Source organism: Cornus florida, unplaced genomic scaffold (genome assembly GCF_030987335.1).
Source record: "Cornus florida cultivar Cherokee Brave unplaced genomic scaffold, ASM3098733v1 CherokeeBrave_3.0.0_Hap2_Chr09, whole genome shotgun sequence".
In the NCBI taxonomy this organism is placed as follows: Eukaryota; Viridiplantae; Streptophyta; class Magnoliopsida; order Cornales; family Cornaceae; genus Cornus; species Cornus florida.
Genome location: NW_026775579.1, coordinates 63023471 through 63048931, shown reverse-complemented (window position 1 = coordinate 63048931; position 25461 = coordinate 63023471). Strand labels below are relative to the sequence as shown.

Genomic DNA, 25461 nt, shown 5'->3' with positions numbered 1-25461 from the left:
TTAATAGCTCGAGTTGGAAAGGCTACGAACGTCAACTGGTCATTATTTTCTTTCCTTCTCAGTTTTTTTTTTATTTTTATTTTTTATTTTTTATTTTATTTTTTTTTAGATTCATGCCAAAAGTATTCATCCATTAGGTTCATCAAATCAGATTAACTAGGTCAAGATCAAGGTCAATCAAGTTGCATGCCTCACAGTGAAGTTTCCAATGTGCATTTGTGCATTGTGAAGCTTAAAAGAGTGTCAAATGCAGTGAAAATCTAATTGAGACATTTATACAGACTAATTTGAATCCACATGATCATTTCAACTCAAATTTTTCTTTATTTTCAAAAATGTCAATTGCTTCTTTACACAAAGTATTAAACATATGCTTCATCTCCGACAAGTGTCAAGTTATATTATCATTGCTTAGCAAAAATGTGAAACCAAAAATGTCAAAATGTGAAACCAAAAATGTCCTATTGCACCCCCAAACTTGAATGTCACATTGTCCTCAATGTGTGAAGACAAGTGAAACAAAATAGGAGTAAAGGGGGGAAAAGAACAATAATACCAAGTGGAGTGACGACGACGTAGATGTTCAGCCAGGTGAGTGCGCAAATGCGTCCCCCAAACTTGGACATGAAGACCTATCAAAACACAACTAAAATATACATGGAAAAGTATAGGTCTCGTAAGAAAAACCAAAACAGAAATAAAACTCTAACCTGAAGTTTAGTGCAAGATGAAAAACAAAATAATGCCAAAAAAATTGATTTATTTATTTATTTAGTATTATTATTATTAGTATTATATCTATATATATAAATATATATGTATATATATATATATATGTTTTTTTTGTTTAAATTGTAAAAGTTAACTTCTTTTTTATTTTATTTTAGTAGTAGTAGTAGTATTATTGTGATATTAGTTTTTAGTATTATTATTATTACTATTAGTATTATTTATTTTATTTAGTGCATAAATATATATATTTTTTGTTTTTTTTTTTTAAGATATGAATGAGGGGTTGGTCGCATGAGAGGTTGGTTTGGTTGAGAGGGTGGTGTGCATGCAAGGGGGTGGTGAGGTGGTTGTGGTTAGAGGAGATGAGGTTGAGTTTGTGAGTTGGGTTGGTTGAATGTGGAGGTGGAGTGTGAGGTTGAGAGAGAGAGTGATGCAGGTCGTGGAGTTGGTGTTGATGGTGGTTGGGTTTGCATGGGGTTGGGTTGATTGGTGCAAACCGAGAGGAGTGAGGGGGTTGGGTTGCTTGGTGTGGGTAGGTTGGTGGCAGGGTGGTGGTTAGTTGGCATGCAGGGGTTGGTCTGGATGGAGAGATGCCGAGAGGTTGAGTGCTCGGGTGGTGAGTGAGAGAGCTTGGGTGAGGTTGAGAGGGGGTTCGAGCACTCGAAGTTGGACTTCGAGTGCTCGAAAAACTGGCAGTGGCTGCGGAACTGAAATGCCGAGAGGGTGGTCGTGTGAGCATGGGTGGTTGGGTGGTTGTTTGGTTGAGAGAGAAGGTGGGGGGTTGCGAGGTTGGCATGAGGTGGTATACAGAGATGCCGAGAGGGGATTGTTTGCTGTGAGGATTGGGTTGGCATGGTTTATGGGTGGATGCCGAGAATGAAGAGTGGATGAGGAAGAGAGATGCCGAGAGGGGTTGCTTGGGGTGTTGCAGCAGGTTGGTTGAGGTGAGGGAGTGAGGCTTTGGTGGGTTGGTTTTGTTTTGAGATAGAGAGATGAAGAATGAGGGATAGAGGAAGGTGGTTGTTGCTGGGGTTGTTTTTCGAGCACTCTAAGCATTGAAGTAGAGTGCTCGAAGATGGGACAGTAGGCTCGGGGTTGAGTGAGGAGAGAGTGGGGTGTAATTCGAGCACTCGACATGGGGTCTTTGATTGCTCGAAATCATAGCAGTAGCCTCAGGATATTTGGTTTCGAGCACTCAACTGGACATCTTCATTGTGGGTTGACAGTGGGCACTATTGCATGCATTGGATGCATTATCATGCATGGTGTGCTAGCATGGATGAATGATTACATGCAAAAAAATTTCATTCTTATGCATGCATGAATGCATGCATTTTTCATCATGGATGCATGCATGAATTTTTTTTATTCTTATGCATTGCATGAATGCATGCTATGGAATCATTAAACTGGACTGCAACATTGAGATGGAAATTGTAAACCTCGCATGGCATTAGAAAGTGGCAACTTCATTCCCATGAAGGTATGCATTTTGAAAATGTGGCAACATTTTTCCATGAATGCAACCTTCCCATGCATGGAAAAAAATTTTGAAAATTTTTGCATGTCATTCCATGTAATGCATGGGGAAATTTTTAAACTTTGCATGCGGCAACCTAAATTCAAGCTATGCATAGAAAAATTTTGAAGCTTTGCAACATAATTCCAATCTAATGCATGGATGGAAAATTTTTGAAACTTTGCACTTCATCTCTAAAGCATGGAAAATTTTTTAAAATTTGCAAATTCAGTCCATTCCAATGCATGGATGGAAAATTTTTGGAAAAATTGTCAAATTGCTCAACATTTCTAATGCCTGGATGAAAAATTTTGAAACTTTGCATTTCATCTCCAATGCATGGAAAATTTTGAGAAAATTTTCAAACCTTGCAGCTTCTCTCTAATGCATGAAAAATTTTGGGGAACCATGACCCAACAATGCATTAAAAAGGAGAGGTTGAGCACATGAGTTGCATACCAAAGGTTCTATGAAATTGCTAGAAAGCGATGAAAATTTCCGAGAACGAAAATTAGAGCTGAGAAGGTCTAAGAGGCCGGTCTAAAATTGCGGAACATAAATGAAGACCATTTCAGAAAAATCAAATGTTTGGCTTTTCGAAACCATTTCCCAGAAAATTTCAAGGCACGAGCAATTTGAGAAGATAGGGAAGCTTGGAACATCGAAAGAATTTATTCCCTTGCTTTGCTAAATTTAATGTCGATAGCTAGACGAACCAGGATCGGGATCCATTGGAGAGATGGATCCTTAACGCTCTGTATGCAACTTGCCTTCTTCATATGGTCTCAAACTTGGATCAATGAATGGTGAGGGATATTGATCCTTTCGAAGAGAAACAAGTTTGGCCTTAGAGGATTTGAGCATCGCTTTTAATCTCATTTCTTTTATTTTCAGATTTAAGCAAAGGTGTTGCTTGTTCGAGATTATGGAGGCTCGTTGAATATCACTGTCTTGACTAACAATGGGAGGATCATGACCTTTCATATTTGCAATCTCCAAGTCATATACCTCATTGTACTCAAATGGTTTGTTCATAGGTTGAGTATCATGGACAATGATTCTAGATTGGGCCGGAACGATTGGAAGAATTTCCAGTAACTTGCCAACATTCTCCTTACCCTTGTCCGGTGGTTCACCTTCAAAATGTTGAGGTAACACCGGTGAAGAAATGGAAGGAGATGGACAATCCCAAGATAGAGATGGATTTGGTGCTTCCCATAAAGGAGAGGAAAATGGTGATGGAATATCAAGCAATGAGTTGACTTCCCGAATGGATTTGTCCACACCAAAATCCTCAAAATCAAAAGGGACCAAGCAAGCATGTAGGGGATCCTCCGTTGAAGGAGGTGGGATTGGATTTTGAATGTGTTCATCTGCAATAGTGATTGCAAAACACTTATTGTCATCTGAAGGAAGTTGCACAGCATTGAAGATATTGAGCTTAACATTCATATTCCCAAAAGAGATATCCATCAATCCGGATCTACAGTTAATGGAAGCATTAGCTGTAGCTAGAAAAGGATGTCCGAGAATTATGGGAATGTGTTTTCTTGGATCATGGACTGGTTCCGTATCAAGAACCACGAAGTCTATCGGGAAGTAGAATTTGTCCACTTTTATGATCACATCTTCAATAATTCCCCGTGGTTGCTTAATAGATCGATCAGCAAATTGTAACACTATCGGAGTTGGCTTTAGATCTCCCAACCCAAGTTGTAAGTAAACCGAGTATGGGATCAAATTCACACTAGCTCCTAAGTCAAGGAGGGCCCTCTCGATTTTGTTGTCACCAATGACACAAGAGATTGTGGGGGCACCCGGATCCTTATACTTCGGAGGAGTGCTGTGCTGAATGATCGCACTAACATTTTCGGTTAACCTTACTTTTTTTGGTAAATAACTTCTGGAAGTGCGCTTTTGAGTGCACAAATCCTTAAGGAATTTTGCATAGGGAGGAATTTGCTTGATAGCATCCAAGAGAGGAAGATTGATCTTTACTTGCTTGAAAACTTCTCACATGTCTTGAATTTTGCAATTCTTATTCCCAAAATGTGTCGACTCTTGGAGACATTGAGGAAATGGAGCTTTTGGCTCATAAGAAGTTTCCACATTTGGGGTGACATGAGTGGGCTTTCCGTGAATGGTATTTGGACAAGAAGAGCTTGAATTTGGACTTGAAGAGCTTGAATTCGGATTTTTCAAAGGAGGGTTTTTCTCACTTGTGTCTCCATCAACCTTGTTGTCAACCACTCTACCACTCCGAAGGGTGGTGATAGCTTGAACTTGTTCATGAGTCGGCCCACTCGGAGGAGGGGTTTCATCAATCACATGCATTCCTCTAGGATTTTCAAATGGTTGAGCGGGAAGCTTACCCTTGTCTTTTTGAAGAAGTTGGTTCACTTGGTTAGCTATTTGTCCCATTTGATTTTCGAGCCTAGCTATGGATTGAGTATGGGAGTGAACCATTTGGAGAGTAGGTTGCAAGGATGTCAAGAGATGCTTGTTGGAATCCATGATTTGCTTGTTTAATGATTCCATCATTTGCACATTTAATGATTCCATCATTTGCTTGTTTGCAGCCATTATCTCATCAATTGGATTCACAGGAGGTTGATTGGAAACATTTGGATTGTAAGGAGGACGGTAGCTTGAAGAGGCTTGAAATGGTCTACCTTGATATTGAGAAGAGTGCTGATTTTGCTGCCCTTGGTTTTGGAATTGGGAATTTTGTGGGGCTTGTTGCCGCCACGAGAAATTCGGATGATCTCGCCAACCCGGATTGTAGGTGTTGGAATATGGATTGTTCTCGGGCCGTGAGAACATGGCATTGGCTTGCTCTTGGTTGGGATTGGGAAATTGCTCCGGTGTGGGGCAATCTTCCGAGAAATGAAATGGACTATTACATGAGGCACAAACCGAACTTGCCGAATTTTGAGACAATGAAGGAGGAAGATGTGGTGCCATCAATTGGTAGAATTTATGAGCTATGGCATCCACTTGAGATGATTCCTCCCTTATAGATCTTGGTTGAGAAAGGTTGGTGTTCTTTGCATTGGTTGAGGCCGGAGCCCTACGAGAATTATATTGAAGTGAATTTTCGCTTAAATTCTCAAGTAGGGTCCAAGCCTCATCCGCATTCTTGGACATGAACATCCCACCACAAGAAGAATCAACCATGAATCTATGGGTTTCGGTCAAGCCGGCATAGAAAGCTTGCACTAATTGCCATTTTGGTATCAAATGATGAGGACATTTCCGAAAAAGATCTTGTAGTCTTTCCCAAGTCTCATGGAGTTGTTCTCCATCAATTTGAGAAAAGCTTAGAATAGAACGCCTCATTTGGTTGGTTTTACTCACCGGATAGTACTTCTTAAGGAATTCTTGTTGCAATTGAGCCCAAGAAGTAATGGAATTGGGAGCGAGGGAGTTCAACCAATATTTTGCCCTATCCTTTAGAGAGAATGAAAAAAGATGGAGATGGAGTGCATTGTCCAGAAAACCTCTCAACCGGATGGTCGAACAGATTTCAAGGAACTCATCAAGATGCTTATATGGATCTTCATTATCAAAGCCATAAAATGATAGAAGCATTTGGATGGTGCTTGATTTGATCTCATATTGAGCTGCATCGATGTTTGGCATTACTATGCAAGAAGGAGAAGCATAGGTGGTAGGGATGAAATGATCTCTAAGAGTCATTGGCTCGATATTAGGAATTTCAGCCTTTTCATTCCCGGATTTCCTATATTATCTCCCATTGTATTAAATTCAGTTTCAAGATCCCTTGTAAGAGTGGGTTCCCTAAGGTTCTGTCTAAGAGTTCTTTCAAGTGAATTTATATCAATAGGCGAGTCAAATGTGGGTAGAGAGAGTGACCTACGACCGAACATCAACAGCACAGCATATAATCAACAAAGCAATTCATTATCCATAACTCCACATACGATGTTCCCGTTCTCCTCAATTATCAAGACAGAAAGTAAATGGCCACGACAAGGACCGATGCTTGTACACGAAATTAAAACAAAATAATAGCCTCGACAAGGGCTTCACAAGTTAAATAACACTAAGTTAAACACATGCAAGATATTCACAATTTGAAAGACTAGAACCTTGAGAAACTTACCGGAAGTCCTCTAGACTTACAATTTTCTCAATTTTCCCTCGGCAAGCCTTGAGTTTCTAGAATCTCACTTACAACACAAAGATGGTTAAACCACAAAAGAAATATTCACAAAACAATTATTCACAATCAAACTAAATTTAACCCTAGAACTATGGTCGCTAAACTGTTTGAAGTCCCCGGCAACGGCGCCAAAAATTGATCGGTTGGTCAATTAAACATCAACCTTCGCAATAGCACGAATCATTGTAAAATAGGGCTATTGGTCGGGTAAGTTGAACCACTGGGACTGCGCTAATCTATGGCAACCTAAGTGTCTAGAGTCATTTTAGAGTGATAAGGGGTGTTCATAGAGGGTTTGTTTTGTTTGTCACTAAACTACAAATTCAGAATGCATAAAACAATAATTTGCAAGGAATTTAGGATGAAAAGATTAAGAAGAGGAGACTAGGGAAGTGAATCCGCCTCCATCCCTATACATATGCTAGATTAGACCTAAATTGGGGAAAAAACAACATATGATGGTCAAGACTTACATAGCAACACATGGTTGCCATGTAAGTAATCAAGAGGTACATTAGGCCTCAAACAAGTATAATCCATCAAAAGACAAACATGCTTAGACTACCTAACTAAGGTGTAGCTTATACACATTTACTTAAATGGAGACTATCAAGTTCTTGACAAAATGATAAATCACATGGAGTTAGAGATTAAGCATACACCATCAAATGATTTCCTAAGCAATGGTCTATCAAAGTCACCTATCAACATGCCATGAAACCATTTCATAACCTTGTTTCCACTCTCACCATGAAAACTCAAGCAATATGATTACTCTAAGACATCATCTAAAACAAGATAATCAACTTAAATGAATCATCCATACATGTATCAACATTCATTACAACAAATGAGGTGCTCTTGGTTATGAAAAGACCATAAAATATACATGGCAAATCCCCAAAATAGACTATCCTAGGACATGCTTACAAGGGAGGGACTTCATCACCTCCCCAGAGAAAGAGTTAGTTACCCATTGCTAAGCTAGAAGAAGGAAGAAGCTCCATCCAAGACTCCATTTTCGTGCTCCTACTGTAGCACTCAAGAACACCCTCTTCCTTGCTCTCTTCTCTCTCCTCTATCTTGCTAGAATATAGGATAATGAAAATGTGTGGCTCTCCCCTCTTTATCTAGATAAGAAATCCACCCAAAAAGCCCTCTCTCTCCTCCAAGAAACATCCCCAACTAACTCATAAAGGAGAGCTTTCAAAGTAGGTAACATCTGAGCACAAGTGGGCTGAGTCGTGTAGAATTCTGACCTAATTTCGAGTGCTCGAAATAGGGCCTCGAGCACTCAAAAATTGGGCAGAATACCCTATGCTTGGTTTGCTCCGCTCGGACCTACTTTGGTAAAATGGCCATAACTTTGTACTCCAAACTCTGAATGATGAACCGTTTGAATATTTGGAAAGAAAATTCAGAGCTCTAAAAACTTAATGTTTTGGTGGAGATCCAATTCTCAACTCTTGTTGGTCGAAATTGAAGATCAAGGTAGAATTTCATTGCTGCCAGGCAGTTCTGCGTACCTCTGGTAAGAAGGCCATAACTCTCTGCTCCAAGCTCCGAATGACAAACTGTTTGAAGATTTAGAAAGCTAATTCAGAGCTCTAAATCTTTCATGTTATGATGGAAGTCCAGTTCTTGAGTTTGCAAGGTCAAAATGGCGAGCAAAGTCCTGACTCCACTGCTGCCAGAAATTCAGCCTTGTGCCTTTTGATGGTAAAAAATCCACAACACCTTATTTTTGCTCCTTTTGGGCCAAGGAACCTGAAAATGCATAAAAACATAGAAATGAAGATAATCTACATACAATAAAATCAAATAATGGACTTAACTAATGCAATTTAGGGCGCTTGAATATGCAATATTCGGCGCTTATCATTCATCTCAGGTGAGATTGGGTGTCCATGGTTGGACGACTGGTGAGTAGTGTGTGATAGGGTGTCTGGTTCACACAGGTGCGAGTTGTTGGTCTCTTGTGAGAACGGGGCTTGTTACCCTTCCGTTTGTTCTAGTCCTGGCATGGACGTCGTTTGTGGTGGGTCTTGTCTCTATCTAGGAGTTGTGCACATCCGTGGATGGACGGATTTGTGAATGGGTGTTACGCTTTTAGAATTCGTCGATTGAGGTTCAGATTGAAAGGGTCGACTTACTTCCACAGAGGGAGGTATAGCCTTTAGTTTTGTAGTGTTTGTTTTGAGAATGGTTTTGACCAGTAGGTTATGAGGCACAGGTTGCATAATAAGGATTGTATATTTTTAGTGTTAGGTACAGATGGTGGCGGCAAGGTACTTGTCACGAATGAAAGGTTGAGGATGAATAGGTGATGCGATGTGACTCCTGTATTCGGATGCTTTTATAGGTGATTGATTCTAACAATGTCTTGAGGATATGTGTTGATATTATTGAATGTTATGTAGTTAGAGAATGATTATGGGATAGTTAGATTGAATGTTTTGACAAGGTCAAAATTAAATTGAATGATGTTATGGAATTGTTTACCTGGTATGGATATTATGAGAAGATTAGAGAGCTTTGATATTGGTCGATGGTTGAGACATTTGGTGCCGTGTTGTTTTTGTTTAATTATTGTTATGTGATTGAGATATGATTATGATTCAGAGGATATGTATGTGATTGTATAGTTATCGAGGTTATGGATAGCGACGGATTGATTAGGGAGTGGATCTCGTGATTACTTTGAGAACTATGTGGTTTGAGGTGTAGACCTTAGGATAGGAACGATATCTGTGTTGAGATCGGATCAATGATGAGAATGGTCTGGCCAACCATTTCTTCTGAATCAATCCTTCTTTAGCATGATGTTCGGTCAAAGGTCAATAATTGTTTTGAGTTGTCATAAATAATGAGAGTATGATTTTGGGTGTTATGTCAGTGTGTCAGTGTGGATCCATAAAGTTGTCTTGGGTGACAAGGTGTGTCAGGTAGGACCAAGTGTTCGATAAAGGGATTGTGGTACGATAATTAATTATTAAAGATCTTGTTCGAGGAATTGTGCCTTGGGTACAGGATAGTACGCTCACTGATTTGGTGATAAATGTTTATGTGGTTATTGGAGGACTCATTGTTTAATTATGTTGAAGTTGTTAAGTGTTATGATTGTCGTGTAGCGTGATTAGTAGTCGTTAGCACGGTTATGTGGTGGTGTAGTTACGTATTTGATAGCAAGTGTTTGGTCTGTCAGGGATGTGTAGATTAGAATTGAGATTGATGGAGTGATGGACGGGATTCCTTGTTTAGGGTTTTATGTGTGTTCCTTAGTGGATGAGAGGGGTTGGAAATTGTCATGTTCGGTGGTCTGGCGACCATTCATTTATCGGGTTTTGGAACCTTTCGTAACTGTGTAGAGTAAACTGATGTCCGCTTTGAGTCAGATGTAGAATCTTGTTCGTTTGTGTTGTGATGAGGCGAGATATGGGTACCCGCATCGGGTTTTGGTGGCTGTGACGTGAGATTGCCTTGTGATGACCGGTGTCAAAGGCAGTAATGCCTGTGGGTTCATAGTCTAGGAGTTTTGTGAGGTGTTATTGGAGAGTGTGTGGCTGGGGACCTTCTTCTTAAGGAGGGTAGATTTCGAGGACGAAATCACTTTAAGGAGGGTAGATTGTGATGTTTCCGATTTTCGGCATTTTTTATTTTTCTGGAATTTTGTTGCCACAAGGGCATTTTCGTCATTTCACGTTTTGCGTACGGAATTTTAGTTTGATCCATTTGCATCTTAATTATTTTTATTCATTATGTTTTAAGTGGTTGCATGTTTAATGTGCATTTATATGTGTAAAAGGGAAGTATAAAGAAAAAGGGAAAAGAAAGATAATTTGGTGAGCCCCACCACTAACCACATAAGTGGTCTAGAGACCACATTTTCTTTCTACTTTCTCTCTCCCCATAATTTCTTCTTCTCTCTCAATTCTCTCTTCATTTTTCTTTTCTTTTGGGAGCAAGCTTTGATCTAAGGGTTCTTTCTCAATTCCTGGCGATTTTAAGTGTCGTTTGAGGCAAAACGGAGAGCACGGCGAGCTTTACGCGTGAGTACCAACAATTTCAGCTTTGGGCCTTCCTTTGAAATTCAAAATTTTTGACCCATTTGAGGGTTTTGCACCAAATCAAGGTAGGGGTTTCTAATTCACGAAATCTTTTGCTCTTTTGTGAATTTCTCTTGTTAATTGTTGCCTAACATGCTTATTTGTGTTGATTACCTCTAAAATGAATTATTTGACATGTTGAAGTTCATGAAAATGTGTGCAAGTTGGTTTATATGAGATGCATGCTTAAATGTAAATTTCCTATGGTTATTGTGTTGCTTGATATGCTAGATTGGGTTGATTTTGTTTTAGGATGACTAAACCTTGTAATTTGAACATGTGGCTATGTGCTTAATTTATGTTATGTGTGGAAAGCATGTTCTATGTGTTAATTTTCCTCGCCAATAATATTGTTAACTTGCTAAAATTATTGTATAAAAGCATGTTATGTATTCTTAGAAAACTCTTGTAAGGTGTAATGTGAGATTAAATTATGAACTTGTTGTGGAATGATGAATCTCATGGCATGAAGCACTCATGTATGACATTGGGAAGAAAATGGGAACAAGTGTTTTAAAAAGAAAAAAGGGATTTTGGGAAGAAGTTTTTGATTAAAATGTTTTATGAGAACCCGGTCACCGCGGGGGTACCAAAGGACCGGAGTATTAATATAGCCTAGAGGGAACTAGAGAGATTGCTCTAGCGCGGTTAAGCTAGCTGGGCCCAAAATGACGCCGTGGGTGTACCAAGGGTCAGGGACACTAGCCAATCCTTCTCTCGCGTCACTGCGGGGTCACCAAAGGGCGGGTTATATTAACAGTTTGAAAGTGACAGTTTGAAAGTGAAAATTGGGAGTGACATCGACATGCATTACATTCCATTGCATTACATTGTTTATACTTGAGATTGATTAGTATGTTGGTATGTCCTGACATGGTATGATCCCCATTCCCATTGTTCTATTCTTTGTTGTGGGTTCACGGGGACATAAGAGGTGTGTCTTAGGTACCATCTACTGAGCAAATTGCTCACCCCATTATATTTAACATTTTTCAGGTTATGGAAAAGAAATGGCGGATTACCATCCACCGCAAACTTGAGAGTTGCTAGAAAATCATTTTGTTATTTTTGTAGATAGGCCATTCTTTTGCAAAAGCTTTATTTGGAGAAATGTATTAAGTTAGCTGTCTTGGCCCTTTAACTTTACTAGGCACATTGATTCCATTTTGTTGTAAATTAAGTCAAATACAAAGACTATGTATAAACTCCATGTAAATGAATCAAATGATGTTGTAATGGGATCAAAGGTTGGTATATTTGTCCATGATTATAGTATGTCACATTTTCTGAATGTTTAGGACAAGTTTAGATCATTTTAAAGTCCCCATTTCAGTTTCTCCTTCATCTCCCAAGTGCAGCACTTCAGTTTCAGGAACAGGGCTTGAAGAAGCCATTTCGGTCGACCGAACCAATTGTATGTTCTCGGGATCTTAGGTTTCGGCCGATCGAAACAGCACTTCGGTCGACCAAAATAGGGGAGCTCATTTTGGCCGACCGAAGCAGACACTTCGGTCGACCGAAGTAGGGGAGCTCATTTCGGTCAACCGAAGCTCCACTTCGGTGGACCGAAATGAAGCTGTTTGGCCATTCTTCATCTATTCTTCTGGTATTTATCATGTTGATCATTGGGATGTGTTTTGAGACTTCCTAAAGATGCAGTTCAAGTGAAATGGTGACATTTTGACTTTAGAAATATCGAGTTTGACATAGGTGATCTCGGGTTCGAGTAAGGACCCGGCTAACGGTTCGGACTCCGGGAAAAGGGTCGTTACAATCACATTAGACTATAGTGTAGTCTCAGCCTGAATAGAAGGTAACATTCAAATCGCACGAAATGTGGTTATGTATACCTAGACCTACCAGGGAACAACAACGATGTCCAGTTATCCATCCTAGGCGATATACGCACCCAAATCATGATCTTGAGACTCAAGCTCTTATCACGGCACCATAAAGATATATATATAAAATCCGTTCAAGGTATAACATTTATATGTTTATTGACCTGTCATATATATAAGTAGGAATTAACTTTTATAGTTAATCCATCTTATTTCAGAATAGGTAGGACTTAGTGTTTTAAACTAATCCATTCCCAGAATAGGTTGGTCTTAGTATTTTGAACTAAGCCATTCCTAATATGCCATCGTCCCATACCGGTGCATATACACATATATAAGTCAGACTTAACTTTTATAGTTAATCCAACTTATTTCCAAATAGGTAGGGCTTAGTATTTTTAACTAATCCGTCCCTAATATGCCATCGTCCCATACCGGTGCATACAAAACACAAGTCTGTATAATTGATAAAGCAAGAATAAGTAACTCATCAATCATTCTCCAAAATTAGCATAAATAAAGTCTAACATGTGTATGACCAAATTATGCATCCAATATAAGATTTAAAAATCCTATTACAGTCCTTTAAATTGATAAAGTAAGATTAATCATTTAATCCTCCAGATCGTTCATAACTTGATACAATTAAAAGCAAGTTAATACCGTTTTATTCCAAACCAAGCATAGTTAATTTCAAGTAATTCACTACATTTATATCTATATTTAAATATGATTAAACAGTATTAAATCATATATAAAAGAATCTCCAAGTTCCAGTATGTAAGTTGATTAACAACTAAAATGCAACAAGTAGGATTTTTCTCTAAATTCATACTGTCCATTCCTTAATCCATTTTTGAATTATTGTTTCCCTATATTTTTTACAGGTCCATAGTACTTACCTACACCATTTACTGTAATTTAAACGGACTAAAAATACCCTGCACAGTCCAAACGCAGCCTAAAAACCATCAATACGCAATTCTGAGCGAGAGCAGGCTCTCACAAATTAAAAGCCTGCTCTAAGAAGTTGGGAGCTGGCTCCACACCCTTTGGAGCTGGCTCCATCAATGAGGGAGTTGGCTCCCTCCTTTTGGGAGCCTGTTCTCTTACTCCCTGAAGCCGTTTCTCGGTTTTGCTTCGTCTTCCTCGCCTCCAGCGATTCCCAGGGCTTCTGTAATTCTTTTAATACTTTTTCCAGTGTTTAATCAATGTCCCAGAACATTTATAAGGCATCAACATGCATCAACGATATCAATTAAACCAAGCTTAAATGCAAAGACAGCAGGAACCAATTAATAGAACTTTAAGAATTTGCAAACCAGTTTATTTTAACAAGATTAAATATAGTTTAAACATGCATAAAAGATTTGTTTTAGCATTAATTAAACCACTGGAGTCTACCTAGGCATGCACAGAACACAGGTTTAAGGGAAAGAGATAGAATAGAGACTTGCATATGAGACTTTGAATAAAAATCTCAATGCCATCTTCCTAGTTTTTCCCGATGGGTTCCGATTACAGTTAAGCCTTCTATTACTCCAGTTTTAACCCAACAATCAACCCCTTCCTTCCTCCTTGGTCTGACATTTAATCGACGGCCAAAACCCCCAACTCTTTCTCCCTGTTTTCCCCTTAAAACTCTCTGTATATCGTCGCCTCCACTGTTACGTGAGAAGGTTTCTAAAACCCTTGGCAGACTTATATAAGTATATATATAGGTTTAACTAAAACCTAATTCTTATAATACGAGGAAACAGAAAAGAAAAAGAAAATAAAATACAACCAAATATATATATATATATATATATATATATATATATATCTCTTAGTCGGCACAAGGTGACCTCTTAAATACATATATAAAACCCTAAAACTGTATGGCCGAATTCCGTAAATTAAAATAATTATATAATTTAATCAATTAAGTTAATAAATTAAAATCTAAATAAGCATATAGGTTCAATCAGTAAATAACACAAGTTAAACATATAAATAAAATCCACATAAGCATCTAATGAAAATAAACAATTAAACACTTATCAATAAATAAATCAAATCAACAATTAACACTTAGGAAAATAATCAAATAAACAAATTACAATGTAATAAAACAATAACTAAAATGTTGAGACTATCCTTTTACACGATGGAAGTATGAGCCGGATCCATCTCACATTTTGAATTGGGTTGATGTGGATATTGATGAGGATGTTTCCTATGAAGAGGGACCAGTTCAGATCCTTGACACACAGCAGAAGGTGTTGAGGACCAAGACGATAGCAATGGTGAAAGTTCTTTGGAGACACCACGGAGTCGAGGAGGCTACTTGGGAGCTCGAGCAGGAGGTTCGCTCCAAGTATCCAGCGTTGTTTTCTTCCTCAGGTATGTCTTGTTTTCGGGGACGAAATCTTTTAAAGTTGGGGAGAATGTAATGTTTAAGTCTTCTATATATATATATATATATATATATATATATATATATATCTATATTAGTGGAGGGACCCATAGTTTTGTTTTAAAGTGGTCATAAGACCACGTTTGTGTTTTGGTTCTCTGTAATCTCAATTCACTCTCTCCCGCTGCCTACTTCTATCTTCCTCTCTGTTTTTTTTTTTTTTTTTTTTTTTCACTTCAAAGTTTCAATCTTTGATTAATTCCTCATTTCTTAGTGTTTTTAAGTGCCATTTGCGACAAAATGGAGAGCACAGCGAGCTCTACACGTGTGTACCAGCAATTTCAATTTTGAGCAACCTTGGGAGTCCGAAAATTGAGACCCATTTTGAGGGTTTGAGGTGAAAATTGGGGGTTTTGCTTAAAAGTGAGGTAGGGGTTCCTAATCCATGAGATTCTTGCTCCCTTGTGAATTATTCTTTGTTAAATATAGTTAAACATGCTTAATTTGAGATGAATGCCTCTAAAATGATTGATTTGATTTTGTATATGGAATTCATGCTTATGTGTATATGTGGATTTGTATTAAAAGCATACTTAAATGTTGATTTTCCATGTTTATCGTGAAATTCATGAATTCTATATATATGTATATATGTTGATTTGTGTTACAAACATACCTAAATGTTGATTTTTCTATGCCTATCATGCTAGATCTCGATTGTATAAAAGCATGTGTTAGTTTTACTTGAAACTTTTGTGAATCATGTTATAATAATTAAGTTGAGTTAGTTATGGAATGATGAACTTGGACATGGCATGATACATCCATACACTACCATTGGGTATAAAATGGGATTAATGTGATTTGAAATGAAAAAGGAGAATTTTAGGAAGAAGTTTTAATTAAAATGGTTTTGAGAAAACCCGATCGCCGTGAGGTTACCAAAGGGCCAGTGTGTTAATATAGCCACGGGGGTACCAAGGGTCAGGGACACTAGTCAATCCTTTTTCTCGTGACGCTGCAGGGTCACCAAAGGGCGGGTTATAATAACAGTTTGAAAGTAATGGATTTGAATGTTGAAAATGGGGAGTGAGATCGGCATGCATTGCATTTCATAGCATTATATTGTGCATGCTGAGATTGGATTTAATGTTGTACTTTCCCGACATAGTATGACCCCGATTCCTATTATCCTATTCCTTGTTTGGATTCACGGGGACACAAGAGGTGTGTCTTAGGCACCACCTATTGCGTAGTTTTGCTCACCCCTTTTATTTAACATTTTTTTTTTCAGGAAACGGGAAAGAAGTGGCGGATGACATTCTATGTGATACTCCTCGGATCCGAGACACGGGTTGATTAGGCCCAGGCCCAAACCCGAAGGATATCGAACAATTAAAGTATTTTAAATCGAACACGGAATATAAAGTGAAATAAGAAATAAAATTAAATAGCTGGAAGAAACTAAATTAATAAACCTTGAATTATAAATATTTTAAATCCGATAATCCAAACCACCAATCCATACAACTCGGGAATCCTTCTAGAGGACCCCTAATAAAAAGTCTCGAACTGGAAATAAAACATAGAGCTAAACATAGAGAGTGGTCCTACGTAGTTGGTGGAATGGAAGTCTGTATCTGCTCTGCAGGATCAACCTCTAATTCTGGAACTGCCGAGCACCTGAAAAATAAAGGAGTGGGTCAGGCCCACATGCAAGTCCTGATCTACTACGATCCAAACAGTAATCCGATACGCAGATACATCCTAGAAAGACTCAACAATATCTAGAGTAGTCCATATATGTATATATAGTACACACTATAGGACGCTCGCTAGTCCAGTAGGTCTATCTCAGCTTGAATAGAAGGCAACATGTGAATACGCACCCGAAGGTGGGCATGAGTACCTAGACCTACCAGGGAACAACACCTATGTCCAGTTATCCATCCTAGGCAATATACGCACCCTGACCATGGTCTTGAAACTCAAGCTCATACCATGGCACATATAATAAATATATAATGTCCGTACTCCTAATACAAAATATCATCCATCTGTATAGTGATCTGATATATGTATAACAAATCCATCCTAAAACCACAATAGGTCATTCAATTTATTTGATTAACATGACATAAGTAGGTGATGGACTTAACCTTTATGGTTAATCCATACCTTAATCCAAATTAGGTAGGACTTAGTGTTTTGAACTAATCCATTCCCAATATAGGTAGGTCTTAGTGTTTTGAACTAAGCCATCCTTAATATGACACCGTCTCATACCGGTTCATATATATTCATATAAGTAGGAATTAACCTTTTTATCGTTAATCGACCTCATTCCAAATTAGGTAGGATTTAGTGCTTGAACTAATCCATACCTAGTATGTCACCGTCCCATACCGGCACATACAATCCTCCAATTAACTAAGTTGACAAAAACAGTAATAAGTACATATCAACCATACTCCAGAATTAGCATAAATATAGTTTAACATGTATATAACCAACTTATGCATTCAATATAAGATTTAGAATCCCAATTACAATCTGTTAAATTGATAAAGTAAGATTACACAATCTACCTCTCCAAACAGTACCATAATTGATGCAATGTAACACAGATTTTAACACCAGTTAATCCCAACTAAGCATACATATAACTATACAACAGTATGCTTATAACACAGCTGCAAATCATGATTTATAATTCTAAGTCATGCAGAGAAATTTAAATTTCTAAAATAGTAAGCAATTACAAGTTTATGCTACAGGTTTATTTTGAACCTTAGGTTAATTCCATCATAAATTTCTGAATGTAACCTTGCTTTTTAACCTTTTTATAAGTCTTAAACAGTGCATTATATCCTCTAGTAGCATTTAAATAGTTTTATAAAACCCAATCTTAGCCAAACAGCCCATAAAAATTAAATTCTGTGCATTTTAAGGTGGAGCAGGCTCTAAAATTTGGAGCCTGCTCTATTTTTCACTTAGAGCCAGCTCTAAACCACTTAGAGCCGGCTCAAAGACACTTAGAGCCGGCTCCAACTCTTTGGGAGCTGTCTCTAAGGGATTTGAGAGCCTGCTCTCATTTCCCTTAGCAGCCGTTGTCCGTTCCAGCTTCGTCTTCTCTGATTCCGGTGATTACCAGAGCCTCTGTAATGTGTTTTAATTCTTATTCTAGGTTCAATCTTAGTCCTAGATTAGTTACAAGACATCCAATCACATTACTAATCTCAACTATAACAAAGCTTAATCGTAAACCACAAAAGAAATAAATAACAGAACATCAAAGGTTATGCAAAGCAGTTATTTCAACGGTTCTAAACAAAATTCATACATGCATAAAAGACTTGTTCTAATGTTTATTTAAATCCATTTTATCCTTGATTTAATCCCTGGAGTCTAACTAGGCATGCACAGAACACGAATTAAAGGAAAAGAGAAGAACAAAGACTAGCCTTGAGACTTTGGATTAAAATCTCTAACTATCGTCTCTATCAACTCCGGCAACGTCGGTTGTGTTAAACTACCTCTGCTGCTCCTAATTCAGTTCCGAACTCCTCCTTGAATCCCTCATTTAATCTCTTAAGGTTCTCTCTGTATTTTGTCTCACAAAACACACTCGGTTGTTCCCTGTATTCCCTCTGCATCTTATGTACGTGAATATGGTGAATAGGGTTAAATTCAAATCTTAAACCAACTACAAGTCGACTCAACTTAAGACACGATTTAATTTAAGCAAAACCCTAAGTCAATTCACGTAATTAATTTAGTCTATTTTAAAATAAAATCTAATTACATACACATGGGATTAAAAATAATTAACCACATAACATAAAAATAAAATCATTTAAGTTAACGAAAATGAAACACAAGTAAATAACAATAAAACAACAAGTAATTCAATTAAAAACACTTAAATAATTAAACCAATTAAAATAATTCAATAAAATGATACATAATCAAATAAAATGCAATTAAATACAATAATTAAATTCCAGAATTGTTCTTTTAAAATTAGGGGTATTACATTCTACCACAAACTTAGTATGAATTAGGAGCTTATTTTGTTGTTTTTGTACTTGGGTCTCACTATTTTTGCAAGACTAAGCGTAATGTATTTTGTACGACGACTTATGGACTCTTATTATAAGTATACTTATAGGCTGTAACTTTTGTATAAGCTGTTTAAATGTTGTAAAACATGGATATTTGATATTAATCTTGTATTTTGGGACTGTAATTATAATATCTGGATGATATAGTATGTGGTTGTACCACCATGGAATGTATTATATGTTTATTGCGTTAGAATAGGTTAAAAATGCATTCAAACAGGTTATTGTAGGACGATTTTTAGCAGAGGTCATGCCGAATATTTTTTTGGCATCATTTAGGGTCGTTACAGTGGTGGGTCGTTAAGAGATCGGCGATTTCACAGAGAGCAGATCTGGTTCGGTTCGGCTGCGATAAGGTTGGACTCGCGACGCGGTAAGGAGATCCGGTGGCGAGCAGTGGTGTAGCGGCGGTACGATTCAATAGATCACCTGCAGTAGTTTGACGACAGATCGCCGGCAACGGTGCAGCGGTTCGGCAGCGTCGGGATGGCCGAAGAGTACAGACCTATGGATAGCACGTCGACTGCGACTTGTGATGGCAATGGGTGTGATTTATGGGTTGGTGAAAGGGATGATGGTGACTCAATGTGTATGGGTATGGATGATTGTATGTGTATGGGTATGGGTCATTGAATTGTAAGGATAAATAATTCAAAGATAAATTCAAAGAGATTCAAAGTTACGGTTCAATGATGGCTCTGATACCATCTTGAAATTCAAAGGAAAAATATGAGAATTAAAACTTTATTCGATTCATCATTGATGAGTATTACATTCAATTTATAAAATATGATTAGCTAAAATAGGTAACTAATTACCTACCAATTAGCCCTAAATCAAGGAGAAAATAATTCAATCCTACAGCTGTACTATACGAGGAAAAATCTCAACAGATGAGTCATTGGTCCCTGATGAAGCTCTCATCACATTGAAATGTCCACATGATAGCTAAAATTTGATAGTTGAACAATGACAAGACAATTTTTCTTTTTATTAAAATAATAAATGAAAAAACGTAAATATCTGCTGATACTATTTTTATTTATTTATGATCATTCTCAATCAATTTTCATATTTTGAACTTCGCATAATAATTTTTTTTTTTATAATTAAATAATCTCGGTAATATATTGTTACGTGTAGAAAAGAAGATTGCATGTGCCTGATAGTAGATTATGAGGTGTTTTATGCTTGTCAGTGAAAAAAATATGTAATAAATTACTTGGGAGTGTGAATACCATCTCCATATTTCAATTCCTTTAATGACTAAAAAAAAAAATGCATTTTGACCTATATATATATATATATATATATATATATATATATGTATATCTTGCTGTACAAATGTTGGTAGTGATTTACAATTGGAAGTAGACTTATCAACGGATCCAATAACCTGAGGAATGTTGAGAGTACCAGTTGAGTGTTTACAACTGTTGGCTGCTTTATGTATTGCTGCAGAGTTTGTGATTTAGGGCCTATTTGGGAAGTGTTGTGTGGTGTAGTGTAATGCTCTAGTCTAGAACAGAACAAGTATTGTGTGATGTAGTGTTCTGAAAGGAGAACAAAACATGTTTGGCGACGAAAATTTGCTCTGAGAATTTTGGAATAGAAATTATTATTATTTATTTTAATGATTAAAATAAATTAATTACTTCACTTGATTAGTTTGCAAAACAAGAATTATAGAGCTTGATTAGTTGATTTATTAGAAAAAAAATTAAAACAAAACCCATTCACCCAGACTTGCAGTTGCAGAGAGAGAGAGAGACTAGGGCAATTGGGAGGCTGAAATGATTTGCCCTAAAATTGGATTTACAGAGTTGAGAACGAGAATAGAGATGGAGGCGTTTGGGAGGTTGAAATGATTTGCCCTAAAAAAAATTAAAACAGAACGCATCCATGTTTGCACTTACAGAGAGACATAAAGAATAGAGATGGAGGTGTTTGGGAGGCTGAAATTATTTGCCCTAAAAAATATTAAAACAAAACCCACTATTGCAGTTGCAGAGAGAGAGATCGATAATAGAGATGGAGGCGTTTAGAAGGCTGAAATTATTTGCCCTAAAAAAAATTAAAACAAAACCCATACAAGTTTACAGTTGCAGAGAGAGATCGAGAATAAAGATGGAGGCGTCTGGGAGGCTGAAATGATTTGCTCTAAAAAAAATTAAAAGAAAACCCATATAAGTTTGTAGTTACAGAGAGAGATCGAGAATAGAGATGGAGGCATTTGGGAGGCTAAAATGATTTACCCTAAAAAAAATTAAAACAAAACTCATACAAGTTTGCAGTTGCAGAGAGAGAGATAGAGAATTGCTTAGGGCCCGTTTTGAACTTCTGATCCTTGTAGATTTTGTGTTTGCAATCGTAGAGAGAGAGAGAGGGAATAAGTTCCAGAGTTGAGAACGAGAATAGAGATGAAGACGATTGGGAGGCTGAAATGATTTGCCCTAATAAAATTTTTCCTCAAACCTCCGCTATAGTAAAAAAGATGGGCTGGAACAACATAGAACAACAAATTGTTGTTCCAGCTTTTGGGCCAAATTTTGGGTTTGTGGAGCAAGTGTTCTATTACTGTTGAGAACATAATAAGGCGGGCCAAACAACATGTGTTCTGAAATGGGCTACTGTAGCACTGTAGGGAACACCACACACCACTACACTACATACACCAAACAGGCCCTTAGTAATGTAGGCTTTCTTTATAATATGTGCTAAAGTAGTCTCTTTAACTGCACATGTATATCAGACAAGTAAATGATATTGTATGCTTCCCCACAAGAAACTTTATCCCTTCCTATGTCTCTTGTGTAGTGGATGCAGCCTACAAGAAAATTCGAGGAGAGAGAAAAATAAAAAAACTCACAGCAATGGGTTAAATTTGTAAAATTAGGCAATATTTAACTTAATGCTAACTTTTATTTTTGAATATATATAATAATTTTATTGTGCCTTTGTATATAATATGTGCTAAAGTAGTCTCTTTAACTGCACATGTATATCAGACAAGTAAACGATATTGTATGCTTCCCCACAAGAAACTTTATCCCTTCCTCTGTCTCTTGTGTGGTGTATGCAGCCTACAAGAAAATTCGTGGAGAGAGAAAAGTAAAAAACTCACAGCAATGGGTTAAATTTGTATAATTGGGCAATATTTAACTTAATGCTAACTTTTATTTTTAAATATATATTATAATTTTATTGTGCCATATTAATAGGTTGGATGAAATTGATTCAACCTGAGTTGGACACAATAAGCATGCTTCCATTTTAATTATCTAAAAATAAAAAAAACAGTGAGAAAGGAGAGAGAGAGAGAGGGAGGTTATTAAGGGTATTTTGGGGTCTTGGTCTAAATTGAATAAACTGCCACATTTTTTTTCTTTATATAGGATTTTGTTGTTTTTTCACTTTTTATCCTCCTTTCTTTAATTATATTCCATTGTATTCACGTTTGAACTCTCAGCGATGATGAAGAGAAATGGATCTGCTATTGCTTCTTAGGTCTGGAGAAGGTTATTTCCTCACAATTGCCTCTCAAAAGGTACTTGTCTTCCTACTACTACTACTACTTTTCTCTCTCTAAACCCAAACCCATTATCGCATGTTCATTATACAATTTCGTTTCACTCTCATTCTTCTACTTCGGATCGTAAATCACTGACCCAGAAACCTAGAATTGGGTTTTACAATATTAATAATCTCCAAGACACTCTCAATTTATTCTATCGAATGCTCCAAACGCGACCTTTGCCTTCTGTTATTGAATTTACTCAGCTTCTAGGGTTTATTACCAGAATGAAACATTACTCTACTGTTGTTTCTCTCTACAAAGAAATGCTTGTGTTGGGTATATCTGTTGATGATTACACCATGAACATTGAAATAAACTGTTATTGTTACCTCAATCGAGTCGATTTTGGATTTGCTACCTTAGGCGACTTACTTAAACGTGGTTGTTGTGCACCTGATGTCACTATATTCACCACCCTGATAAAAGGGCTTTTCTTAGAACATAAAATTGCCGAGGCAATGGGGTTATTCAACAAGCTGTTGAGGGAGAATGAGATTGAGCCTAAGGAAATTATGTATGGAACAGTGATAAATGGTCTTTGCAAAACAGGGAATATTAAAATGGCCGTTGGGCTACTTAGGGATATGGAGAAAACAAGGGTTTCTAGTGCTGACTTAGTCATGTATAACACCATAATTGATAATCTTTGCAAGGACAGAATGGTAGATGATGCTTTGGTCTTTTTCTCCGAAATGATTGAGAAAGGTATGTTGCCTGATGTTATCACATACAATTCATTGATTCACGGGCTTCGCAATTTTGGTCGATGGAAAGAGGCTAAAAGACTACTGAATAAGATGGTGGATCTGAAATTTTTTCCAGATGTATATTCCTTCAATATTTTGGTAAATGCACTTTGCAAAGAAGGGTTGGTAAAAGATGTAGATAGTATACTTAAAATCATGATTCAGAGAGGTGAGAATCCTGATGTAGTCACTTACAGTGCTTTGATCGATGGATATTGTTTGCAAGGCCAGATGGATGAAGCGATGAAAGCATTCAATTCCATGGAGGACAAGGTAATTGAGCCTGACACTATCACCTATAACACTTTAATCAATGGATATTGCAAGCAGATGAAGATTGATGAGGCCATGCATCTCTTGCTAGAAATGCCCAGTAAAGGATTGAAACCCACACAATTGACACTTATATAACTATGTTGCAAGGGTTGTTCCGAAATGGTAGATGTGCTGCAGCGAGAAAGCTTCTGAATGAGATGCAAGATAGAGGCCAAATTCCAAGTATTCACACTTACTGTGTCCTGTTGGATGGCCTGTGCAAAAACGGGCACATTTCTGAAGCGTTGTCAATATTTCACACGATCGAAAGCAATGGATTAAATTCTCATATTTCTATGTACAACATTCTCATTGATGGACTTTGCAAGAATGGACAATTTGATGTCTTATGGGATCTTTTTGATAAACTTTCCTTCAAAGATATGCAGCCTGATGTTATTACGTATAATATACTTTATCCAATCATTAGGGAATATTGTGTGCACGACCTCAGCTCATTTTGGGTGTCATTTGACCTACCTATATAAGGATAAGGATTGTTTTTTTACAAAATGAGCTAATATCATTTTCATATCATCTTTTGGAGAGCAAGCTTAGAGGAGGAGGAGGCTAGAGACACCATTGGAGTTCTTCATCAACAAGGAACAGATTCCTTCCATGGAGTTAGCCCTTGAGGGTTGGAGCAACATCACCATAAGTGGCTAGACATCCTCTTGGAGCTAGAGTTAGCCCCAAGCATGCATTCTATATCTTAATCTTATATATTATTGAGGGATTAGTGTTTTAATTAATGTTTTGACACTTTTACATATATAGATCTTATTTATTCAATGATTTATGTGGTTTATGCTTCCAATTGATCATTTTATTTTATCCATAGGTCTATGTATGCTAGAATAGATGTTCATGTGCTTGTCTCTAGATTTTGTGATATTGATATATGTCTATGTGTATTGATGCTATAGATTTAGAGATTGTCAAAACATAGTGCTTAATGGAATGCTTTTGTGATTTTCTTGATGGTTCATACTCATTCCTTGATAGATTGTGCCTCTCCCTTAGTTTACTTTCATACTAGTAGTGTAGATGTAGTGTAGTTGTAATGTAGTGTTAAATGGGAGGACAATCCATGCTTGTTGTTTGATGATCCAAGCTTTTGAATGCAAGTAGCATATGTCTCTAACCTTGTATTGTATTTGGATTGTGAGCTTAATGAAAGGATTAATGACTTGTCTTTCACATGTTGTTTAGACAATATGTGCTTCATTGCTTAGATATATTATGCCTTTCACATGATGTTTAGACAATACATGTTTAACTAGTCATCTTTGCTTGTTGAATCAACCAAACACATACACACACCAATATTGCAACACACCATTTGCCCGCATTAGTCACTTGTCAGTGGTATAGAAATGCATTGCTTGGTGGTGATCTCTAAACCCCAAGATCTCTCTCTCTCTATTACTTACTCTTAATTGTATTCTTTTGTTATCACTTAGTTTAATTTAGTTGTTCTCTAATCAACCAACTAACAAATTGTTTGATCACTCGACCTACTAGCCCTAATAGCGATTCCACAACCAAGTACGACTCCAATCCCTTGGGACGATCCTTTCTCACTCTTGCTACGTTAGTAGTAGTGGTGATAGTGATTTTTATAAGTTTAAACTTGACCCAAAAGGCTTTTCTTGAACCGCACATTCACTACATCAATTTGGCGTGTAGGAATGGCCCTCTGTCAACTCTCGTCTGCCGCAGCCACTTCAAGTACATCTTATGAGAAAAAATATGCTCAGACCACTCATCCCACCCAGCACAAGGGCCCATAGGTGCCTTAAATTCCATAAAATAGTAAGGGTACATCCTTTGTTTTATCTCAAACTGGTGCACACAGTCCGCCGGCAGTCGGGCACCTCCTTCCACGGCACCTTCCTCCTCTATTAATTGGGCTAC

The 25461-nt window shown here is 37.3% G+C and overlaps 1 protein-coding gene across 1 annotated transcript; it reads left to right on the top strand.

The window, feature by feature from the left end:
• Window positions 1-22707: 22707 nt before the first annotated feature.
• On the top strand, window positions 22708-23640 carry LOC132272706 (pentatricopeptide repeat-containing protein At1g63080, mitochondrial-like). The gene has a single exon (XM_059773802.1). It carries the CDS (start codon window positions 22708-22710, stop codon window positions 23638-23640), a length of 933 nt encoding a protein of 310 aa, XP_059629785.1.
• Window positions 23641-25461: the final 1821 nt, after the last annotated feature.